The 22,908-nt window shown below is 39.4% G+C and overlaps 1 protein-coding gene across 4 annotated transcripts in view; it reads left to right on the top strand.

Annotated features, from left to right (window-relative positions):
• LOC311591254 (contactin-associated protein like 5-1-like) overlaps positions 1–22,908 on the top strand; it is an 869,459-nt gene that overhangs the window by 534,757 nt on the left and 311,794 nt on the right. For all 4 annotated transcript variants that reach the window (XM_084770689.1, XM_084770692.1, XM_084770691.1 and 1 more), the window contains one exon: positions 4,492–4,611. In XM_084770689.1, the coding sequence (XP_084626815.1) occupies positions 4,492–4,611 (120 nt within the window). The remainder of the gene's footprint in view (positions 1–4,491; positions 4,612–22,908) is intronic.

A 22,908-nucleotide genomic window follows, 5' to 3' on the forward strand; every position in this document is an offset into this window, starting at 1 on the left:
CACATCTGGATTTTAGCCAAGGAAGAAACTGGTTTATCTTTGGCATCCTTTTATACTTTGCCACTTTCCAAGTTAAGTTTTACCTCCTGCATCAGTAAATTATACAAAATATTGTGTCTGTGAAACTGTACCCTGTGCTTTGTCCTGTTCCCACAAGATACCACAAGTCCATTTTTGTGCATTCTCACTCTCATGACACATGTCATTTGGGTCATACTAAATTAAACTTATGCAGAAAAGGAATGCGGGGAATGTAAGCCATGCTTGGGCTAATATGGAACAACTAAACTAAAATTTTAACCATAATTTAAATTCCCAGTGGGAAAAATAATTAAATATAAAAATAAACTCACCAAAACAAAGACAACCACAACAACAAAAGAATAAGATGGTGAAAGAAAATAAAAAAAGGATAGGAAATAAAAGTGAGAAACTACTGATGGGTTGGAATTCTTAAGTGAAAGGAAGTGTGATAAAGTAGCAGAGCTACAGAGGTGAATCTTTATGTAGAAAAAGCAAGACTAGGGGCAAGAAAGGTGGTTCAATGGATAAACATGCCTTTACCTCGAAAACCTGAATTCTCATGCTTAGGACCCATGTAAAAGACAGAAAGTGCTTGTACCCTGTACAAGGCCACCCAGCCTATGGCAACTGCAGTGGAAGAATAATAAAAGACCCCCCAAACAAAACAAGGAAGAAGATGAGAACAGACCAGAGATTGTCCTCTGACCTCAATATTCATGCCTGGGAATACTCTGCTAGCTAGATTTTGTGCACTTTAAACAACCTAGAGTCATCTCAAAAGACAAAACCTCAGTTGATAAAATGCCTCCATAATACTGGCCTGTAGACAAGCTTGTAGTGAATTTTCTTGAATAATGATTAAAGTGGGCAGTCAATTATGAGAGTTGCTATCTAATGGTAGGTGGTTTTTAATAGTATAAGAAAGAGTATGAACAAGCCCTGAGGAACAAGTGAGTAAGCCTTACTCCTTCATGTCCTTGGCATCAGTTTTTTGTTTTGTTTTGTTTTGTTTTGTTTTGTTTTGTTTTGTTTTTGGGACAGGGTTTCTGTGAGTAGCCTTGGCTGTCCTAGACTTTCTTTGTAGACTAGGCTGGCCTCAAACTCACAGAGATCTGCCTGCATCTGCCTCCCGAGTTCTGGGATTAAAGGTGTGCACCACCATGCCTGGCTTTGGCATCAGTTCTTGACTCTGGTTTTTTGTCTTGAGATCCTGCCTGGACTTCTCTGGATGGTGGATAACAAGCTCAAGATGAAATAAACATTGTCCCCAAAATTTGCTTTGGTATACATGTTTTAGCACAGGAATAGAAACCCTAAATAAAACATGGAACACACACACACACACACACACATACACACACACACACACACTCACAGAACCACAGAGTACTGTGAAGCTATGTTCATTCTTTTTGCATACAGTAGAAACTCCAAAGACCTCCAAAATAGGAATTTTTCATCAGTACTACTCCTGAGGAGGTCAGTGGCTTTTACCTCAGTAAGCAATCTGGAAACTGCAAAAATGGTGCCCACTGCCTTTCAGTAATCCAATCATGGTGTATATGCCTGCTACCTTGTCTTCTTCTCCATCATGGCCTGCATACTATAGAATTATGAGCCAGCCACTGTTCTTCCTCCTTTAAGTTGTTTGGCCAGGTATTTTGTCACATCAGTGAGAAAGTTAGCTAAGACAATCATGAGTACCTGAATACCAGGAAGTGTCCCTCATGGAAATTTCCTTAGGGGTGGCCAGAAAAAAAATTAATTTTTCAAAGTACAACAAGTACTAAGTTGTAGTTACACTGCAAAAATTCACCCATTTCATTCCAAGGGTTCATGTTCTGTGATATATATATCAGGCTTGGCAGCAAATTCTACAACTTACTGAACCTTTTCACCAATTCAGTGTTCTTAGCAGTTTGGAAAATGCTCATATTCTGTCTGTTTTTTACCTTTTATTTTCATGAGAAAACAACAGTGTCAACTTCTTTCATATGTTTATCCTCTTGTGAGTGTACACATGTTTGGTGACAGACCCATATATGTACATTATGTACATACCTATGTACATTATAATACATCATATTATTATTAGTTGTCATTCATATGTGTTCTATTCTTCTAGGCAAGAATGGAGACCAAGTTTTAGCAAGAATATATGAAGCTTGTTGTGTTCAGTGTGTGGGGTGCATATTGTGACACTCTTCTGTACCTATCTCTCAGAAAGTATACTTGAACACCAGAAATCTCTACCCCTCTTCCTCTTTGGAACTTGAATTATTTGTAGCATCCCTTACACTTGATCTTGACAAATAGTAGCTTCATATTCTCGGGATGGGACATTAGTCACAGGAGCAGAAGACAGCAAAGGTGTCAAGCTTGGATTCTGCCTTGAGCAATGTTTGGAGCCACTGAAGTGTTTTAAGCATGGCTGCGTGGCATAATTCAATGAATACATGCTGTTCAGAACTATAGGCCATTGTGTGCAGTATCAGATATAAATTTCTATGCTTGAGTTAGTTAATGTGTCATTTAAGCCATCTCCTTTGCCTTATCAAAAATCTATTAATGTAGGTTTAATAACATTAATATTTATAAAATTTATATATCTATTAAAACACCAAATTACATGATACCTATAACCTGTGCCTGCCATGGGCTATATGCATAGGGAGACAGGCTGATGTACTTTGTATGTCTCTGTCCTATGGTTATAACCATACTTGCTGACATACATCTGCAAATTAGTAAGCAATTGTTAGGGGAAGATGGATTGAAACTGGATCTAATAGTATATCAGTTACTTTCCTAAGATTGGCATATAAAAATATAACAGAGTATCTTTTTGTGTTTGAGTCTATCACAGTTGGCAAACTACTCATATTGCCAGAATTAGGGCCTGAGTATGATCCCCAGAACTTGTGAAAGGAAGTTCTCTTTTGCCCACTTATAATCCTCATGTTAAGGAGGTGTTGACTGACAGATTCTTAAAGCTAATTGGCCAGTCAGCCTAGAAAAATAGGTAAGGAGAAAACAAGGCTGCAACTTGTAAAGAACAACATCTGATATTGACTATTGACTTTCTCACACACAAACACACAAATGCACGTGCGTGAGCGTGCGCGCGCGCGCGCGCGCACACACACACACACACACACACACACTCCAAGATGCTGTCCTCATATCTTATTTCTAAAGAGGTATAGCAGTATATGTCTATATTAACTTTACTAGCTAAAATATGTTGAATCCTAGTGCAGTTCAGAGATCTGGTTGATGCTGTGATGCAAAGTCAAATGGAACATTAATTGCTCTTAGAGATTCTTTAGCACATAGAAGACAGACATGCATGTTGATGATTTGACCTTAGTCCACAGTATAGATGTGTTTATTGAAATGCAGAATGCAAATAAAAAATGACTATGGACAGATAAGAGAGGCTTCAGGGTAGATGTATTTTTGAGCTGGGCTTAGAAGAATGAATGAATGAATGAATGAAATATGATTCAGTAAGGACATGTGAGGGTTAGTTTTAACTATCAACTTGAAACAACCTACAATCACCTGAGAAGAGAGTCTCAATGAGGGATTCTCAGTACTTGGTTGCTCAGAGCACATTTTTTTAGGTGATTGTCTTATGTTAAATGGTATAGAAAGATCCAGCCCAAAAAGAGGCCATGGTTCTTTAGACAGGGGCTTCTTGTTTTGGTTATGTTCTTATTGCTGTGATAAACACCTTAAGGAAGCGGTTATAGTTCCTCCTGAAGGTAGGTCAGAGCAGGAACTCAAGGCATAAACGTGGAGGAAGGAATGGAATGAAGGCAATGGAGGAGTACTGCTTATTGGACCACTCTCATGGCTTGATCAGCCTGCTTTATAATGCCACATAGGTCTGTCTTCTGAGGGATGGCAGTGCTGCTAGTAATCTGGACCCTTCCACATCAATCATTAATACAGAAAATGCCCTATAGCTTAGATTTCTCTACACTGCAATCTGATGGAGGAAATTTCTCCATCAGTGGTTCCTTTTTCAAAAATCACCCTAGCTTGTGTGCAGTTGACACAAAACACAACCAGCATAGTTTATGAACTATTTGAGTAGAGAAATAAAGCAGAGTACAAGCAAGCCAGAAAGTAGGCAAATCTGCATGCATTTTTAGTGCCCTGGTCTGTGGATGTGATGTGACGATCTCCTTCAAGTTCCAGCAACTGTAATTTCCCCTCAATGATGGATTTAACCTAGGCCAAAATAAGTCCCTTCTCACTTAAGTTGCTTTCTTGTCAGGGTATTTTTCATAGCAGAAGAAATGACTCTGAAATGCAATATCAATCTGTGACATACCAGAACACTGAATAGTAAAGGACTATACAGGAAGGGAAGGGAAGAAACATGAGAAGTGGGCTTAAGGAGCTGCTGACTTCTGTATAGGGATATTCAGAATCAAGTTTGCCTTTGTGTCTTTCCAGCCATCTATGAGCAATCCTGTGAGATGTACAGACACCGAGGGAACACAGCTGGGTTCTTCTATGTCGACTCTGATGGCAGTGGGCCACTGGGACCACTCAAAGTGTACTGCAATATCACTGGTAAGGGCGACAATTCCAAGCATGCTTAATCTGGGTGTCTGGTGGTATGAGATGAAAGAGAGGTTTTGGAAAACAACACCAGAGTGAACAAAAACATACAGGACTACCTTCATGAGGGATAGATGCTATCTTGACAAATAATAGGAATTAGCTTAATCATTTTCATGACAAAAAGTAGAGGGAGCTTGGTGGTTGTGACACCATTCACTGAATCAGGAATGGATCATGAAGTGTTTTCTATAGGACTTTCCAAGGACATTTTCTCTGTTATAACTCAACAACAGAAAGAAAATGGTATGGACACTAAAACAAAATGAAAAATAAGGTAGGAAAGTGAGTGAGAAGTCTTGATTCACAAAGCAGAACTCCATTCACTGAAGGTTCTCTGGAGTGTATCTGGGTGAGTTCTATCATGTTGAGGTTAAGTGGTTCATAAGTGAAATGGGAGTGAGACAACTGTACACCAAAGAGCTGTGAGAATTAGAGCTAATTATGTATGTTGAACCGGTTAGTGGGGACCTAAAAATCACAGATATTATCTTGAAAGCACTAAGAGTTAGTTTATTCTGGGACATGACCATGGCTGAAGAACATAGATTTAGCTTACCATCAACCTCATATTCTATCATGATTTTATTGTGTCAGTTGTAAATCAACATACTTTTCTGTATACTAGACAAACATCAGGAGGGGACATTTCAGTAAATAGGAACATCTCTGCTCTGAGCCTCACATGTTATCTGATTACATTCTTTGCCTTTAGGTTCACAAAATATAGAGGTCTCTGCGTATATTTCAGGAGAATTTGTAAGAAAATCACAAGACTGTTATGTTATGCACATAGTTTAATAATAAAATACTAATTGTCCAGGATTGCCCAAGAAATTATTAAACTTCTAAGCACTCAATCATCTTTGTAATATATTTAATGTAGATGTAGCTTCATTTTCTGTGAACTGTAATTACTGTATAAATCATTGTCATCATCATCATCATGATCATCATCATCATGATCATCATGATCATAGAGGTAGTGTGTTTAGCCAATAAGCCACTGAATATAGACATAATTTTGATACTGAGGCCTGAGGAAGTCTCAGTATACAGCTCCTGGTGTATAATGACAAAAACTGTGTTGGGGACCCCTGCCATCTACATAGAAACTAGTGTAAAAGTGAAAATGTGTAATCTTATTCCTGCATATTCCTGGAGCACATTGTTTCAATGAATCTAGATTCAGTGAGAGACTGTCTCCTAAAAAAGTTGGAATACTATTGACAAGAGAAAACCTATCTGCTTATTGCTGCCACACATGTGCACGTGCTACCCTATATAAGTGGAGAGAGAGAGAGAGAGAGAGAGAGAGAGAGAGAGAGAGACAGAGACAGAGAGACAGAGAGAGACAGAGACAGAGGGAGAGACAGAGAGAGACATACGGAGAGAGAAACAGACAGACAGACAGACAGAGACAGACAAGCAGAGACAAAGAGACACAGAGTAAGACAGAGAGAGACAATATTAATAAAGCCTCACCTTTGTTTTATATTGGCTAGTCCTGAAGTCTTTTCCGGGACACACCTACAAATCCCAGTATTGTACAAGTTCAGGTCCTTAAAAGAGTGAGGGAATTCTATAGGCTGCTGGTGATGAAAAGGAGAAAATCTTTGCCTCTGTCTCTTCACCACTGATTGAAGAACTTCATCTCTCTTCACTAATATTCTGACAGCCACTCTATGATCTTTTTTGGTATTAATCTGTTTAGCTTACAATAGGCAGCAAGAACAAGCCAACTATTCACAAGTAACTGATCTAAAGTATATCGAGGAAGAGTCTTGATTTTGATTTACAGAAAATAATTATAATAAACAAAAGCATAACAATTCAAAGGATGCAGTAAATGTATAATGTGTTCTGAGCATCTTAGTAGATGAGGGCAATTCTCATGTCTTCAGACTGATGCCCTTCAAACATGGTTAGCTATGGGTAGAATCATAGAACTTACATTATCAGAGATGGGAAAGGAAGAGATGTCATAGCCAAGTGTGTTTTTTTAAAGACCCATTAATTCTTTGGGAGAAGTAGGTGTCAAGAAGAAGAAGACAGCTGACTATTTGGGGATTCTTACTAAAAAGATGGCAAATGCTGGGAAGATTGGAAACTGTGCCATAGTAATTTATTATTGTCTCTCTCTTTCTTCTTGTGTCTTGGGGGTGAGTATTTTTTCATTACATCTGTTTTACTTGTGTATATGAGTCTTTTAAAGGTGTAGAGATAAGAGAACAAATTTCAAAAGTCAAACTTCTCCTTTTATCATGTACATTCCAGTAATTAAGATTGAAATGAGTGCTTTTCCACATTGAACTATGTTACTGGTCCCTAGCAATGCTATTTTAATATAAATTTTAAGCATGGTGGGGGAGAGAGGAGTGCTCAGAGAAAGAGCAGACCTGTCCAGATACTCATGGAGAGTAACTAGTGAAGGCCTTACCATTGACCACAGAGACTATTTTGGTGGCTCTCAGAGTACACTTAAAAGAGTTCTTAAGAGACCCCCATACACTTTTTCTCTTTGATAAGTGGATTTATAAGGTGGCTGCAGATGTTTCTTGAAAGAAATTATAATCTGAAAAGCTAAAAGCATGAGGTAATTGGGTTGCACAAAGCCTTCTCTGGTGAAAGACTTGTAAAATTGCAGCTTTTCATCAGGAAAAGAGACAGGCTTTTAACAGTTGTCCATTGTATTGGAGTTCTGACTTCTACAAATATCAATGACAATCCAAGGTGTAGTGCTTGTTTCCCTTCTAAAGTCTGTTTTACATTTCCCTGGATTTCTTTTTTTTTTATGTAAAGATTTTTGAAATTGTTTGCAAATACATTTATATTATTTCACATATATATAATAACTACCTATAGCAAGAAGAGTAATGTCATAATCAGGAATTACATAAATGTTACATTCTTTTTTTAAATTTATTTTTATTAATTTATTCTTGTTACATCTCAATGGTTATCCCATCCCTTGTATCCTCCCATTCTTCCCTCCCTCCCATTTTCCCCTTATTCCCCTCCCCTATGACTGTTCCTGAGGGGGATTACCTCCCCCTGTATATGCTCATAGGGTTTCAAGTCTCTTCTTGGTAACCTGCTATCCTTCCTCTGAGTGCCACCAGGTCTCCCCCTCCAGGGGACATGGTCAAATGTGAGACACCAGAGTACATGAGAAAGTCATATCCCACTGTTACATTCTTACTGTTTCAACTATTTGTATTTCACAACCTTGAAAAAAATATCTTTCCTGTCTTGGTGGTTCTAAAATTCCGAATGTAAACCAATACCTATCATATGTTGTCATTATCAATGTAAAACATCTATCTAAACCTATCGTACCTCACTTTTCTCTCTTTATTCACCCTTCCTAAAGGCAGGACCAGTCTTCACAGACAGTGGTTGTAGCTCATCCTGGGAGAAGTTTCAAAGCTGTTTTACTTGTGGCGACTCACTCATGGGTGATAATTATGCTGTGGTTCACCTGCAGTTTAATCATGTGGAATAACATTAGTGTTGTCACTTCTTTATGTCATTCCAACTTGTATTGCGGCTTACATTTCAGAGGGACAGTTGCTTTCTGTAATGAAGGTTTTCCAGAGCTCAAAAACAGCCATCCACCAGACAAAAGAGGCATTTTATGCATCATGCTGATGCCAAAATTTCGTCCACACAGGGCTTCCAGAAGGCTGTTCTTTTAAGCTAAGTCCTCCAGTGGATCTTATCTCCTTGTGTAGAAGCCTCTGCTTTGAAGTGGTCTCTCTGGGATAGCAGCAGAAGGCATAATCTTCTGCTAAATTGAGCTATTAAGCAAAACTATTAAATCATAATGCTGTGGCATCACTCTGAAATTAAAGCTCTGTCACATTCAAATTGCCAAGAAATTTAACAACCACTTAAAAAATTCCTTTCACACATCCATTTAGGAGGGCCTGTTAAGTCCGAGCACAGTGGAAGAGTGGAGTGAGTAGAGGAAGCCTGAGTTCTTGAGATTTCCTAACATTGGGCTTATAGTTCATAAATGCTTCTCCTCTTTATTAGCCCACAAAATTTTCAAATTCTTTATTAATCTCTCATTTATTTATCAACTTTTTATTTGCTTCCTCACATATTTGTGATGTGCTCAGTTATTTACGCATTACTTATGTAGTTATTCATTTATGCAATTAATTCATATATGCATTAAATTCATTATGCATTACATTCTAAGGTTGTCTGTGCTTGGCACTAAAGTTCACACAGTGAATAAATCGTATTCTTATACTTAAGAAACTCATAAATAGAAATAAATTAAATATTTAAATTAAACTACCATTTTAAAATTTACTTACTTAGTGAGTGTGTGTGTCTCTGTGTGTCTATGCCTGCATGTGGAGGGGAGAGGAGAGCCTTGAGTGTTGTATCCTGGGTGTCACCTACACTTGATTTTGAACAAAAGCCAAGTTTCTTGTTGACCTTGTGTTCACTAATAAGGCCTTATCTGTTTCAACCCCCCCCCCCCCCCCGCTATAATGCTTGGCTTTTCTTACCATTTTCTACCGATGGAACTCTGGCCTTTGTGCTAGTGAGGAAAACATTTTAACCACAGAGCTATGTCCCCAACTGTAGGCTATTTTGTGAGTCACTCAAGAATTTATCTATTTCTAATTCTTATACTTGATTTCTGATTTATTTTATGGGTTTAGTATTTTATGCATCACTCCTTCAGTCAATTATGCAAAAACTAATTTAGACAAATTATATTCTAATTTTGACTGAGTTAAGCACCCAAATCACGAAGTAGGGAAATACATTCTTGTCCTACAAAATGATATAGACAGGTGCAGTACACAAATATTATAGACCCAGTTTGGTAAATAGAGTAGGAAGGCATTGATAGCACAAAAAGCAAACCAGGAGGAAAACTGTTCAAGGGGACAAAAAACTGTGGTCATTCAAGGTGTCTTTGAATAGCTGCATTTACAGCTACATTTTGTGTGTATGTATGAGGATGTTTGTGTGTACATGCTATATATGTGTACATAGTGTATGCACAAACATGTGTGTGACCATGTGTCTCCATCAATATACACAGAGATCAGATAATGACAACAGGTTTTGAGAAGGCCTCTCTTGAACTTGGAAATAATCTGTTGATTAACAAGACCCCTAATTCCCTGATACTCACTTCCACAATGCTGGAGGTTTAGGGACAGACATGGCTTAAGTGAATACTGGGAATTTAATGTTAGGTCCTCAGCTTGGAAAGCAGGTGCTCTTTACTCATTAGGCCATGTGCCCAGCCCCTGAGCTGATTTTCTAGTAGAAACAGCTATTATATGTAGAGCAGCTATGAGGCTTATGTGCAGTGGTCTGCAGTTAGCAGTGAAGATAGCAGTGTTTCCAGTGCATGAGTTGAAGAAAATGAGTTTTCTTGGTTTCAATGAGGAAGGTTCAGGAATCTCAGGTGATAATAGGTCTCCAGAGCCTCAGAAAGGACTGTGACTCCAGGGCCTATTGTTTATTCTTCACCACCATTTTGATCTTCTGTAAGATCGACATCATCATACCTTCTTCCAGGTTTTCTGAGAAGTGAATGAAAGAATTAGAAAGCTGAGGGTCTCAAAGTTCAATTATCTATAAAGAATGAGCTGAAAGGTGTGTTTAAAATGCCATTTTCAGCTCTGCTCTTGGTGTTGTTTATGTATTAAGAGTGAGTACAACTCAGACATGTTTAATATGCTTTAATGGTTAATGTTGATTGTCAGCTTGTCAAATCTAGAATCATCTAAGAGACAAACATCTGCATATGTCTGTGTGAGTGTTTCTACATTATGTTAACTGATGTGGGCATACTCGTGTTAACGAAGAGGTGCCATTTGATGTGGTAGTGTCCTGGCTGAATACAAAGAAGCAAATAGACTGAGAATCTGCATTCATTTCTCTGCTTCTGGCATGTGTGTGATATCATCAGCTTTTTCAAGCTCCCCACCATGTCAGATTAAAACTGTGACCTCTATGCCAAACTAAAGGTTTATTTCTTTATGTTGTTCATTTGTTTTTGTTTTTTCATTTTGTTTTTTGAGACAGGGTTTCTCTGCATAGCCTTGGCTGTCCTGGACTCAGTTTGTAGACTAGGCTGGCCTTGAACTCAGAGCAATCCGCCTGCCTCTGCCTCCTGAGTGCTGGGATTAAAGGCATGTGCCACCACCACCTGGCTCTTTATGTTGTTTTTGCTATTTTTCCCCATCAAAAATGAAGTGAATAACTTTTATACTCATTTGTAGATATTGTAACAACTTCTTTGAGGCAACTGAAGCCTTTGACCCTAGTTTTGAGCACCTAGTAAGGCCCCTACTGTATTCATCTTTCCACAGCTGAGGAGACCTTTCTCAAATCTTGACACAAGGTAGTCATAGCTGTACCTTATATAGTACTTTTCTCTGCAGAAAAATGGTCTCAGAGAGATCACCCTATACTATGCTGTCCTTCACAAACCAGACTGCCAAAGATCTTGGTATACTTCAGGTAACATTGTGGTTCACGTGGAATATCAGTAATGGTGTCTGTGTGGCTTGGCATACAAATCTCACAATGAACATTATCCACATGCATGCAATCCTGAGGGAATTGTCATGGACGCAGAAGCCTGAGTCACCTGGTCTGCCCTGGAGAATTGCAAAGAAGTAGGCATCAATTCCTACTATGGCAATGATGAGGGAGAAGAACAGACAGGCACTTGGAGCCTAATCACTATAGTAATTGCCAAGTCATTTCTAGACAGCATCTTTGAAAATAAAAATTTGGGAGACCTGTATCTCTGGGCAAATGAAGAAAATGAGAGATGAAATATCTGCACTGTGGTGACTAGGATCATGGATGCCTTGTCTTAGGGCTCTTGGTTTTCCCAGAGATACCCACATGGGGTAGAGTTTAGTTGTATGAACATTTTTTCCTGTTCAGAACAGAGCAGAAGCAAGACACAGGTCAAAAGGACCTCCCAGAATGATTGCTTGTTCTTGCTCACTTTGCTCTGAGCCCTAGATTCCAGGGGGAGATGGGGAATCAAAGTCAGTTCAGATATATCCAGGAATGAAAAAGCCCAGCTTTACCGGCAGCTTGTGACTTTTTTCTATGAAGGGGGAGACAGAGAAACACTTTACCTGGGGACACTTTCCTATTGCCCTTTCTCCCCATAGACTATATTTGTTTTCTATTACTGCCACAAAATACATGAGCTTGAATATTTTCTAAAGGAAAGAGTTTATCTAGTTCACTATTTTTTTTCTGAATGTTTGTTTTCTGGTTTCTCCAAAGTGTGGCAGGTGTCTGCAAACGTTGTATGTGGAAGATGAGACACAGGATACAATGGAAAAAACAAGGTGTTTCCGTGAAAGCAAATGTACTTCGTGGTTTCCTGTAGTCGTTTCAGTCCTATGAGAGGAAGAACTTTCTCATATTAGAAATTACTCTTAGCCTGCCTCAAACCTAATCACCTCTCTTAAGTTTACAATTTCTTGAGACATGACTCCACTCTTAGTGTATCACAGAAGGAAAACGAGTCTGTGCCACATGATTCTTTTCAGGACAGATCATATCCAGTGCCAGCATGGCCTCTTGACGCATTAGCTCCAGCCCATCATGTATTCTTAGTGTTCAAGTCTTTGCAGGTTTGTGTAGTTATAAAAATAACCTGATTAGCAATGATGACGACTTCTGCTCTAATGAGATGTGGTTAAATGTTTTGCATTTGTCATGTGCATTTTGTCAGTGCTGTTTGGAGAGGCTCTGGAACCTCAAGAAGTAAATTTCTTCTTGTGAAAAAGGCTTTTTGGGGAGAGAAGGACTTAAACATTCGTAGTCCAGGATCCCTGCAGTCCAGCCTCCTTGCCATTTCTGTCTGCTTTCTGACTACTAATGCTACATAGTTAGCTGCCTCATGCTTTCACTACCATGCCTTCTCTACTGTCTGGACACAAAGCATGAGCCAAAATAAGTTTGTCCTCCTTTGCACTGTTTCATTCAGGTATTGTATCAGAGAAACAAGAAATCAAAGTAAGACACAGTCAATGGAGGCATTTTCAGCTGTGAGAATTCTGTGCCACTTTCACGTCTCTCGTGTTTTATACCATTTTGCCCTCAAGAAGTTTCTTCATTCTCATTTTTATCTCAAACACACCTTTTTACCTCCAATGAAGTGACTTTGACCAGGACTATATTTATAGTCTTTCATCATTCCGTGTAGATAAGCAACTTGCACAGGAGCCAAGTGAATTTTGAAGAGTGTGGGTTGGTTTGAATCTAACCTGGCATTTCCTAGTTTTTTTTCCACTTGTTTTGACATAGGCAATTTAATTTTCTTCTTCCTCAGTGTTTTGTTGTTATTAGTTTAAAATCTGTTTGCAGGTTGATTCTATTGATTATATGGCATAATGTCTGTAAACCACAAGAAAAGCTTTTGGCATTATAGATCCAATATGGAGAACTTGTTCTTGGAATATTTTTATTCAAAATTTAATCAGTGTTCATGCATTGGATTTGATTTTCATAACCCATTGTTTGTTTTCAACCTCAAAATTCCTTAACTTCTAAACTTTTTCCCTTTATATTCTGCTTCTGTCTCTGTGTGTATGGTATTTTACTATATATATACATACATATATATATATATATAATGCATATATATGCATGTATATTTATGCATGTGTGTATGATGTGTTGTTGGTGCATGTGTGTGTGTATGCATGTGTATTGTGTAAGCACTTGTTCGTGTGGGTACTCAATCTTATGTGAATGAGCATACATGTGTGTATAAGCCAAAAGTCAACAATAAGAGCATTCCTGAGCCACTCCACATTTGTTTCTGAGACAGAGTTTCTAGCTGAACCTGAAGCTGATCACTTCACTTGGGTGGTTGTCCAGTGAGCTCCAGGTCAGTGTGTCTCTGCCCCTCAATACTAATTCTGGAAGTCTAAACTCAGGTAGTTAAGCTTGTGGGGCAAGTACTTTACTAAGTGAGCCATCTCTGTAGAGCCTTTTTGTTTGCTTTTCTGGTGTCTAAATTCCCTTTAATTGTTGTGACATTTATTTGGAAAGGAACATAAGAAAATAAAGACTAATTTTGGTTCTCAAGTTCAGAGATATCTTTCATTTATGGTAGGGAGGGCCATGAAAGAAGGGAAACCAGGAAATATCACACAAGAAAGCAGAGCTATTGAATTTTCTCCTTCTTCACTTTTATCCCATCTGTGGCCCCTTTCTAGGAGACTGTGTCCTTGCATTCCAGAGTATTACCTTCTTAATGATCTTGGTCCTTCACAACCCAGTCAAGAGTAAAATAATAAATTATCCTTTACATTTGGTTTCCACGACACCGACATTTGTAGAGAGTGCCCAAATGTTATACAAATGCCTCACACAGTAGTTTTAATTGCTTACACACTATTAAGACACTGACAAGCAAACCTATTGAGCCATGTCTGCTCTTGATGCTTTCTTCCTATAGATGCATGGCATCAGTCAGTTTCAGATTGAGGATGTTCAACTCCATCATTTGGCTGAAATAGTGTCCTGGGTCACTGCATTTTAAGGATGATTTATCATTAGTCAGATATCTTAAGTGTCTTGTCCAGATACTTGGTGAATATGTCAGTTCCCTAGCATTTCCTTGCACTCTGCAAACATCTCAGACCTTATTACACTGACATTTATAAAACCTTTTCCTCTCATTTCTATGTCTTTCAGTCTGTCTCTGTCACTTTGTATCATTCTTTCTCATACTACTCCTCTCTGTGTATAAAAAACAAGTGAACAAACCCATGGCAAGCACTTTTACATGATAACCCATCTCACTTGCCTCAATATTAGTTTGAATGCAAGATTATATCTGTACAACAAGTCATGTGCTTTCATTCAATTCCTGTGTTAATTGTGCATTCCCTTGGGCATCACTCTGATTTTTGAAACAATGCATTCTTCACAAGTTACTCTGTCAAAAATGTCTGGCAAAAACAACTTAAGAAAAGGTTGATTTGGGCTTACAGTATGAGAGTGCATCTTGACAAGACTGTGAGATAGCTACAAATATTGCCTCTGAAGTAAAAAACAGAGACATATGAGCACTGGTGCATAGTTGGCCTTTCACCGTTTTATTAAGTCTGAGAAACTAGTCTCTATTATAGTGGCAGCCATTTAGAGGTTAATTGAGAGCCTCAATTAACACAGTCCAGAAGCCTAATCACTGACATGCTCAGTGACTTGTCCACTATATCTTGATAATATAATCCATTACAAATATGGGATCCAATGTCCCAGAGGATAACATTGAACTTGTCTCTTTATACACCAGATCCAGATGTTTTCCTGACAATGTGTACTTCTTATTATTATGATTTGTAAACCAAGTTCTAGATATTAGGCTTTATCATCTCATCAAGGTTTTCTCAATGAGCATAGTGAAAAAGTACATGTGCATGGGTAGGCATGTCTATAGTAAAATTTCAGTGAAGCTTCCTCTGATGCAAACCCCAAACCATCATCAATATTTCTCTAATTATGGTTTCTTCCCTGTATGTACTCCTCCTGTGAGACTTGCCCTATAACAGTAATGGAGTGTTTCCTTACTCCATCCTACAATACATACCAAACATACTTAGAATCACATCTGTAGCACCATGGCCAAACACAGTCTGTTTAACAATTCCATCAGCATCACTTAGCTTTCATCCTTAAATTATATACTGCCAAAAGTTTTCTGTTAGACAAACATTGCCTTCAAAAGTACATAATTTGTTATTTTTTGTTTATTCCTGTGGTTAGTTTTAACATTTAATGTTGATTTAGGAGATTTTACCTGGTTAATATTCTATAGTCAGGCTTACACTTGCTTTATCATTTTGATTTCATTTCTGAGAGTAATTAAAATGTTTTAATGTTAAAAATTATGAATGGATGTGAGCCTAGCCTTTAATGGCTGAGCCATCTCTCCAGCCCAAGAGGCATGTCCCATGAAAGCCTTCACTTACCAGGAAACTGAGTAAGAGGGGAGGACATTCTATTGGAACTCTAGATGAGAGAAGCATGGGAGAATGGCAAAGTAGAAGGATCCAGAGGGTCCTAGAAACCTGCAAGTAGAACGTTATGATAGGCAGATTTGGGCTCAGGGGTCCTGCTCAAACTAAGGCACCAGCCAAGGACAATACAGGCAGTAAACTTTAAACCCCAACCCAGATCTAGCCAATGGACAGAACATTCTCCACAGTAGAGTAGAGAGTGGGATATGACTTTCTCACATACTCTGGTGCCTCCCCTTTGACCATGTCCCCTGGAAGGGGAGACCTGGTGGCACTCAGAGGAAGGACAGCAGGTTACCAAGAAGAGACTTGATACCCTATGGGCATATACAGGGGGAGGTAATCTTCCTCAGGAACAGTCATAGGGGAGGGGAATAAGGGGAAAATGGGAGGGAGGGAAGAATGGGAGGATACAAGGGATGGGATAACCATTGAGATGTAACAAGAATAAATTAATAAAGAAAAAAAATATAAACCACAAAAAAATATGATTGGTAACAGCCACAGGCTTTCCTTTCTCAATCATCTCTGGAGACAACTTCACAGACACACCTAGGAATATACTAATTTTTTGGGGGGAGTTGATAAATGTAAAAAATCAAAATACCAAACTTATGCCATGGCTGGCCAGAGAAATCTCCATCTCCTGCTGACTTCAGTCTATTCTTTTTCATCACTTCTGGACATCTGTTTATGCTATTTCATCTTTTCATTCTGTGTTCCTATTCTCACTTACTCTAGTAAGGATCAGCATCCTCTTTCTGCATCAACACTTACATTTGCCCCTTGACAGTATACAATAGAAAGAAGTTTAGATCAGTTTAAATCCCATATATTTCATTTACTCTGTCTTCATTGCACCTCACTAAGTCAGCTAAGAACACTTGATTCAGTCAGGCAACTACTGAAGGACATTTGCCTTTCAGAGTGTAGCACTATTCACAAGCGTTAACCGTCAAGAATATAAGCAAATGCCTTTTTAAAAACAAATATCACAGTCTTTGTGATTGCAAGATCTATTACTGAAATCAGCAAAATCCAGGGAAAGGTCCTGATCTCTCAGCTTGGTGGTAAGTGAATATCTGCTTTGGAATGGAGAGTGTGGTTGTGATTGTTGTCATCTTGACAGGATCCAGAATCATCTAGGACTCAAGCCTCCAGGCACGGATCAGTTTAGGCTCTTCTCTGGGTACAGGTATGGGAGATTATCTTGATTAGGTGATTGAGATGAAAAGGCTCATCCACTGTTGTTATTGCCATCCCCTGGGCTTTGATACTGGGCTGTATACAAAGGAGAAAGTGAGCCAAGCAAAAGCACTAGTCACTCTCTGCTTCCTGATTTGCTTTTGTCAGTATATGTTATCACAAAATGGGAAAAGTTACAAGATGGCAACATGTTAGTTAGACAATTATGAGACACTTTTGTCTACTGTAGCATATGTAGCTTTGCAGAAAGATGTTGTTTTTACTTTAGTTAGTATGAATGAGACCTGATGAGTTAGAAAAAGCTGCCCATATTTTATGATATGTAAATTTCTCAAGAATCAGAACATAAGCAAAATAGTCCAGAAGATGTACATAGAAACAGCCATATTCTGGCTGGGAGATGGTTTAACAGAAGAGAAGCTTGGAGTGTATTTTTGAGGACCACAGTTCGGAGTCTGAGATTAAACTCAGAATTTGTGGAGGGCAGAATTGTGTAATTCCAGCATTCCAGAATCAGAGATACAGGGTGGCTAGGAAAACATGTTAGGAGGAATAGCTTACTTGGTGAATTGCAGATCAAGTGAGAGACCTTGCTTTGGTAAAGAGAAAAACAGTTGATAACACCAACTATAAAAATACCACATTCTCGCACACACATATGTACACATGTATAATACATACAATATGCAGAAATATAGAAAGACTAAGAGAAAAAGACAATCAGACAAACAGATGGACAGATAAACAGAGAAAGGGAGAGGGAGGGGACCAGGGGAGATGGTTAGAAAGAACTTTGGTCTTCCTTTCATCTTAGAAAGGTAAACGATACCCTTTGCTACCACTTCTGTAGATGAGGACAAGTCATTTTTACTTGGCTGAGTCTCAGGAAGTCCTAAGGAATGACATTGACATCCTCACATGTTTAAATGGGGGGCGAGTTATGAAATACTATTCATTCTGAAGGCCCTGGATTATAAAGTCAGAGGGTTCATCACCTTTAACCCACATTGGTAAAATGTAAAGAAAGCAATTACTTCATGTTTCTATTTGTAGAAAGAAATGGTTGTGAAATATCAGAACTCAAGATTACCACCACTCAATAATAAAAACGATAACTGTTGGAATTAAAAGTAGATTTGAAAGAGTTGACATTTCCTTTTTTTTTTTTTTTTTTTTTTGGTTTTTCAAGACAGGGTTTCTCTGTGTAGCCTTGGCTATCTTAGACTTGTTTTGTAGACCAGGCTGGCCTAGAACTCACAGCAATCCGCCTGCCTCTGCCTCCCGAGTGCTGGGATTAAAGGTGTGCGCCACCACGCCCAGTACCAAATTGACATTTTCTTCTCCAGATTATATCTAAATAAATTTTGTCCATAAATTCTTCCAAGACATCACAGAAATGTTTAAGTCAAAGACTGGAAATGTAGCTCACTGGTAGAGTGCTTACCTAGCCAGCAGGAAGCCCTGGGTACCTGAGTACCTGCATAAAGAATGGAGTGGTGAGGTATGTTTGAGACCAGCAGTGAAGAGATGGAGACAGGAAGGTCAGAAATTCAAGGTCGTTTTTGGTGAAATGCACATCAGTTAGTTCAGTGAGTAAAGGAACTTAGCACATTTTATGTACTAAGGTCAATCACTTTGACCTTCATAAATGCATTGTGGAATGCGTATGCCTATGCATTTCATGAAGATACATATATACACACAAAATAAAGATATATTTGTTTGTTTGTTTTTTAGGTTTTTCAAGATATGATTTTTCTGTGTGGGTCTGGCTGGTCTGAAACTCATTATGTAGACCAGGCTGGCCAAAAACTAACAGATATTTTTGCTTCCCTAATCCTCCTAAATGCTGGGATTAAATGCATGCACTACCATTGCCCACCTGGTTTATTTATTTAATTTTATAGTTACGAGAATATTTTTGTTTTGGGCATATGTACCATGTACATATCTGTCTCCTGTGTAGGCAAGAAGAGGCTGACAGATCTCCTGGAACTTGAGTTTCAGATAGTTGCAAATCTGCATGTGTGTTCTGGCAAATAAACCTGGATCTTCTCCAAGAATATCAAGACTCTTCACTGCTGAGATATCTTGCAATCCTCTTAAAAATAATTATTTTTTAAATAATAGCTTATGATCAGTCTAAGTGACAAAAGACCTTGACAAGGATTCCAAGAGGGAAAGAAACCAAGCACTTGTAGGACCACTGTAAGAACACCCACAGCATCACTGTTTTCTTCTCAATATAGAATTTATAATTTGGCTTGAAAATACTCCATATTATGCATGCTACAAGGATAACACTGAAGATAAGTGGTTTTTGGACTGGAGTCCTTTAGCTTCCACATTTGCTGTAACAGATATGCACTTCATTGAAAAAGCAGTGTAAAAATACTTTCCCTTGAGCCAACCACTTTTTTTTAAAGCTATAATCTTATGTATCCAGGCTGGCTTTGAACTCATTGTCTATCTAAGGATGATTTTAAACTCCTGATCCTCATGAGTCCCTACTTAAAGTACAAAAATCACAGAAATATATCATATTCACAGGTTTATGTGGAGATGGAGATCATATCCTTGTCTTCTTTCTTGCCAGGTAAGCATATTACTAACTGAACTAAACCTCAGCACCCACTTATATACTCTTGAGCTCAGGATCCACAGTATTTACTCACCTGGTAGCCACTATTCCACCCCTGTGTCTGTCACTAAAAGGAAGCCCTGCACATACTAGTCAGATTAATTTTTTATCCCATAGCTACCAAAAATGATTCAGTATATGTGGCATTTCATCCACCAACTTGTTAGTCCAAAAAGAAGACTTCATGGGTCTCTTTGCTCATGCTGTCTACTTTTAAACAATGGAAAAATAACTCTACAAAAAGCTTCCTAAAAAATAAAGAGTAGGGTGAACTTAGAGGATAAATCACAGTCAAGTATGCTTCTGGAAGTCATAAATGTGGCCAGCAAAGGCAGGTGGAAGAGGGATGATGGATGTGATACTGTGTACATCACAGCTAATGCAAGGAGTGCAGTGGCCTGGAACTGGTAACACATGCTCCCACAAACAGAGAAGCCCTATTCTAAAAGGAGCTGCTTATTACAGATAAGGCTGCTATGAACATAGTTGAGCAAATGTCCTTGTGGGGTGTAGCATCTTTTGGGTATATTCTAAGGAGTGGAATAGCTGGGTCTTCAGGTAGCCCTCTTTTCTGAGAAAGCACCAGATTGATTTCATAATAGCAACAATCCAGAAAAAAACTAAATGTCCCTCAGTCAAAGAATGGGTAAAGAAATGGAGAGTAAGGGGAGAATGGGAGTGAGGGAGGAATGGGAGGATACAAGGGAGGCGATCACTATTGGGATGTAATATGAATAAATTAATAGAATTTTAAAAAAGAAACTGCCGTACATTTTCACTATTGAATACTAATTAGCTATTAAAAACAAGGAAATCTTGAACTTTTCATGCAATGGATGGAAGTAGAAATTATCATCCTGAGTAGGGTAACCTAGACAGACCTAGAAAGATACATATGATACACATATAATTGGATACTAGCCACACTTGGATGTACTCTGAGAGTCTTCACTCAGTGGGGTATGTAGACAGATGCTGGCACTTGCTATTGGGACTCCAAGTGAGAGTGGTATGGGAGAATGGGGAGATAGAAGGATCTAAAGGGTCCAGGAAACCTACAAGAACACCATCAAAGCTAGTGGATCTGGACCCAGGAGTTTCTGCACAAATTAATTTACCAACCAAGGACAATGCATGCAGTAAACATAGAGCCCCAATTAGATCTAGCCAATGGACAGCACATTCTCTACAGTTGTGTGGAGAGCAGAGACTGAGTCTGAACTGAACTCTGGTGGCCCATATTTGACCACTTCCCCGTAATGGAGAGGCCTGGAGTCACTCAGAATGAGAAGTAGGTTATCCAGATAAGACCTGATAGGCTGTGATCATATGGTGGGGAAGGATGTCACTTTCTGTCACAGGTCTAGGGGAGAGGAGGGAGCGAGGGTCATTCTGGAAGTAGGTGATAGAAATGGGGAAGTAATCTGAATATATTATTTTAAATAGGTAAATAAATGCAACTGCTTGTGGTAGGTACAACAGACAGGAATGCATTCCTCCCCAAGAAGATTGGATGGTATTCTTTGTCCGGGCTGCAGACAATCAACCAAGACCCATGGAACCCTAGGGAGAGAATGGGGGACAAGAAATGCAAGGAACAGACAGAAAGTCAAAAAGATCCGATCAATCTGACAAATTTTTATTTTTCTCAAGCTGCTTATAAGCACAAGACAGGATGTTGGGTGGGGCAGAGGGGGAACTAGAGTGAAAGCGAGGCCAGCCCCCTGCTGCTGCATGCTGCACAATGTTCCCTTCATGGTCAGGTGACGCTATGCTGGCAGTTTCCTAGAAGCGTGGGACAGTGAGACCTGGTGCTAAGTTAGGTGAAACAGATCTATATCTGGTTATTGAGAAACCTAAAGACAGGAAGTCTCCTGGAGAGTTTTCTGAGAAGTCACCTAAAGGGAGGGGGCAGGAGAGGTTTTTGTCAAGCAGAACACAGGAGGTCCAAATGGCCATATTTGCTGAAAGAACCCCCATCATCTCCCCCTTTACTGTATATAACAAAAACAGAGGGGGAAATAGAGGCCTGATCACCCTCAAGAGATGGGCATTGCATTAAAAGGTCAATGTTCAGTCTGTCTGGATTGACGATGTCCTCAACCTCCCGGGCGCTTTTGCAGGGGAAAGGGGGGCATCTGGTGCCATGGTTTTGCACCAAACCTTTATGCAATCAGGCATGCTTCTCAGGACTTTGCCAAGGAAAGACTGTGGGCAAAACTCCCTGCAGTGCTAAGCCTCCCACCCTATAGGTGGTCTTTGGGGGAGTGATGGTCTTTGTGGGGCTTCATCCTCAGAGTCAGCCTCAACTAGGCACAGATAGTGAACCTGCAAAGGTTTTGCTGCCAGGTCATCAACCTCCCTCTTTATTAGGGAGGTCAGTTGAACAAAGGCCCAGGGACCAAAAGATATCAGGAGTAATAGACCAAGAAGTGGTCCGAGAACAGAGGGAAGAAGGGTGGACAGCCATAGGGAAGTAGAGAACCAGTTTTTATACCAGCTTTCTCATTTCTCCCTCTTTCTCTCTGTCGTTTTTCCAATCCTTCTCGTACTCTACGCATGCTATCCCTTACCACTCCATATTTATCTGCAAAAAAGCAGCATTCTTTTTTTAAAGCTGCACAGAGCCTGTTTGGGCATCATTTTACATAAGTCAGGGGTCAATGAGTCAGAATACCAAATAACAGGAGAAATCCTAGAAGAGGACAAGACAGGATCACCCCTTTCGGAGAGAACTACCCAAGTCCAATTCCAGGGGTAATGGATGTTGGTCTGAGGTCGTTCCAATATGACCATATGAAGCAGAGGGCCCATCAGGAGGAACAGGAATAAAAGGTAAATCATTGTTAGGGCTGGCCGGATTGTTGTTATGTTCTATGGAGACAGAAAAAAATGGAGCCTCAGCAAGAGTATTGTCCTCCATGCTGGGCAATGGGTTAACTTGTCGAAGAAGTCTTTTGGGGAGCCATCGAGGACCATTTTCCTCAATATCAAAACTGCAAGTCGACCCTTGGCCCCAAATGAGGATTGGGTCAGGGCCCTTCCATTGAACTGTCAAGGGATCTTTCCAGCGGGCCAGAGCATGACCATGTTGAGAGCCAGCGTGCCATAAATGGCCAGCAGCTGATTTGCTATTTTGGTTGAGAGTAAGGAAATTGAGGACAAAGAGTGCATGTGAGAGACAGTTATGGGGTGTAGGCATAGGGTAGAGAGTTGGGGAATGGGCCTTCACTTTATGGAGGGTGTTTTTATGTGTTTGATGTGCCCGCTCAACAATGCCTTGGCCCTGAGGGTTATAAGAAATGCCTGTAATATGCTTGATGCCAAGAGAGGCACAAAAGGCCTGGAATTTAT

This window comes from Acomys minous, assembly GCF_964271855.1.
Source record: "Acomys minous genome assembly, chromosome: 1".
In the NCBI taxonomy this organism is placed as follows: Eukaryota; Metazoa; Chordata; class Mammalia; order Rodentia; family Muridae; genus Acomys; species Acomys minous.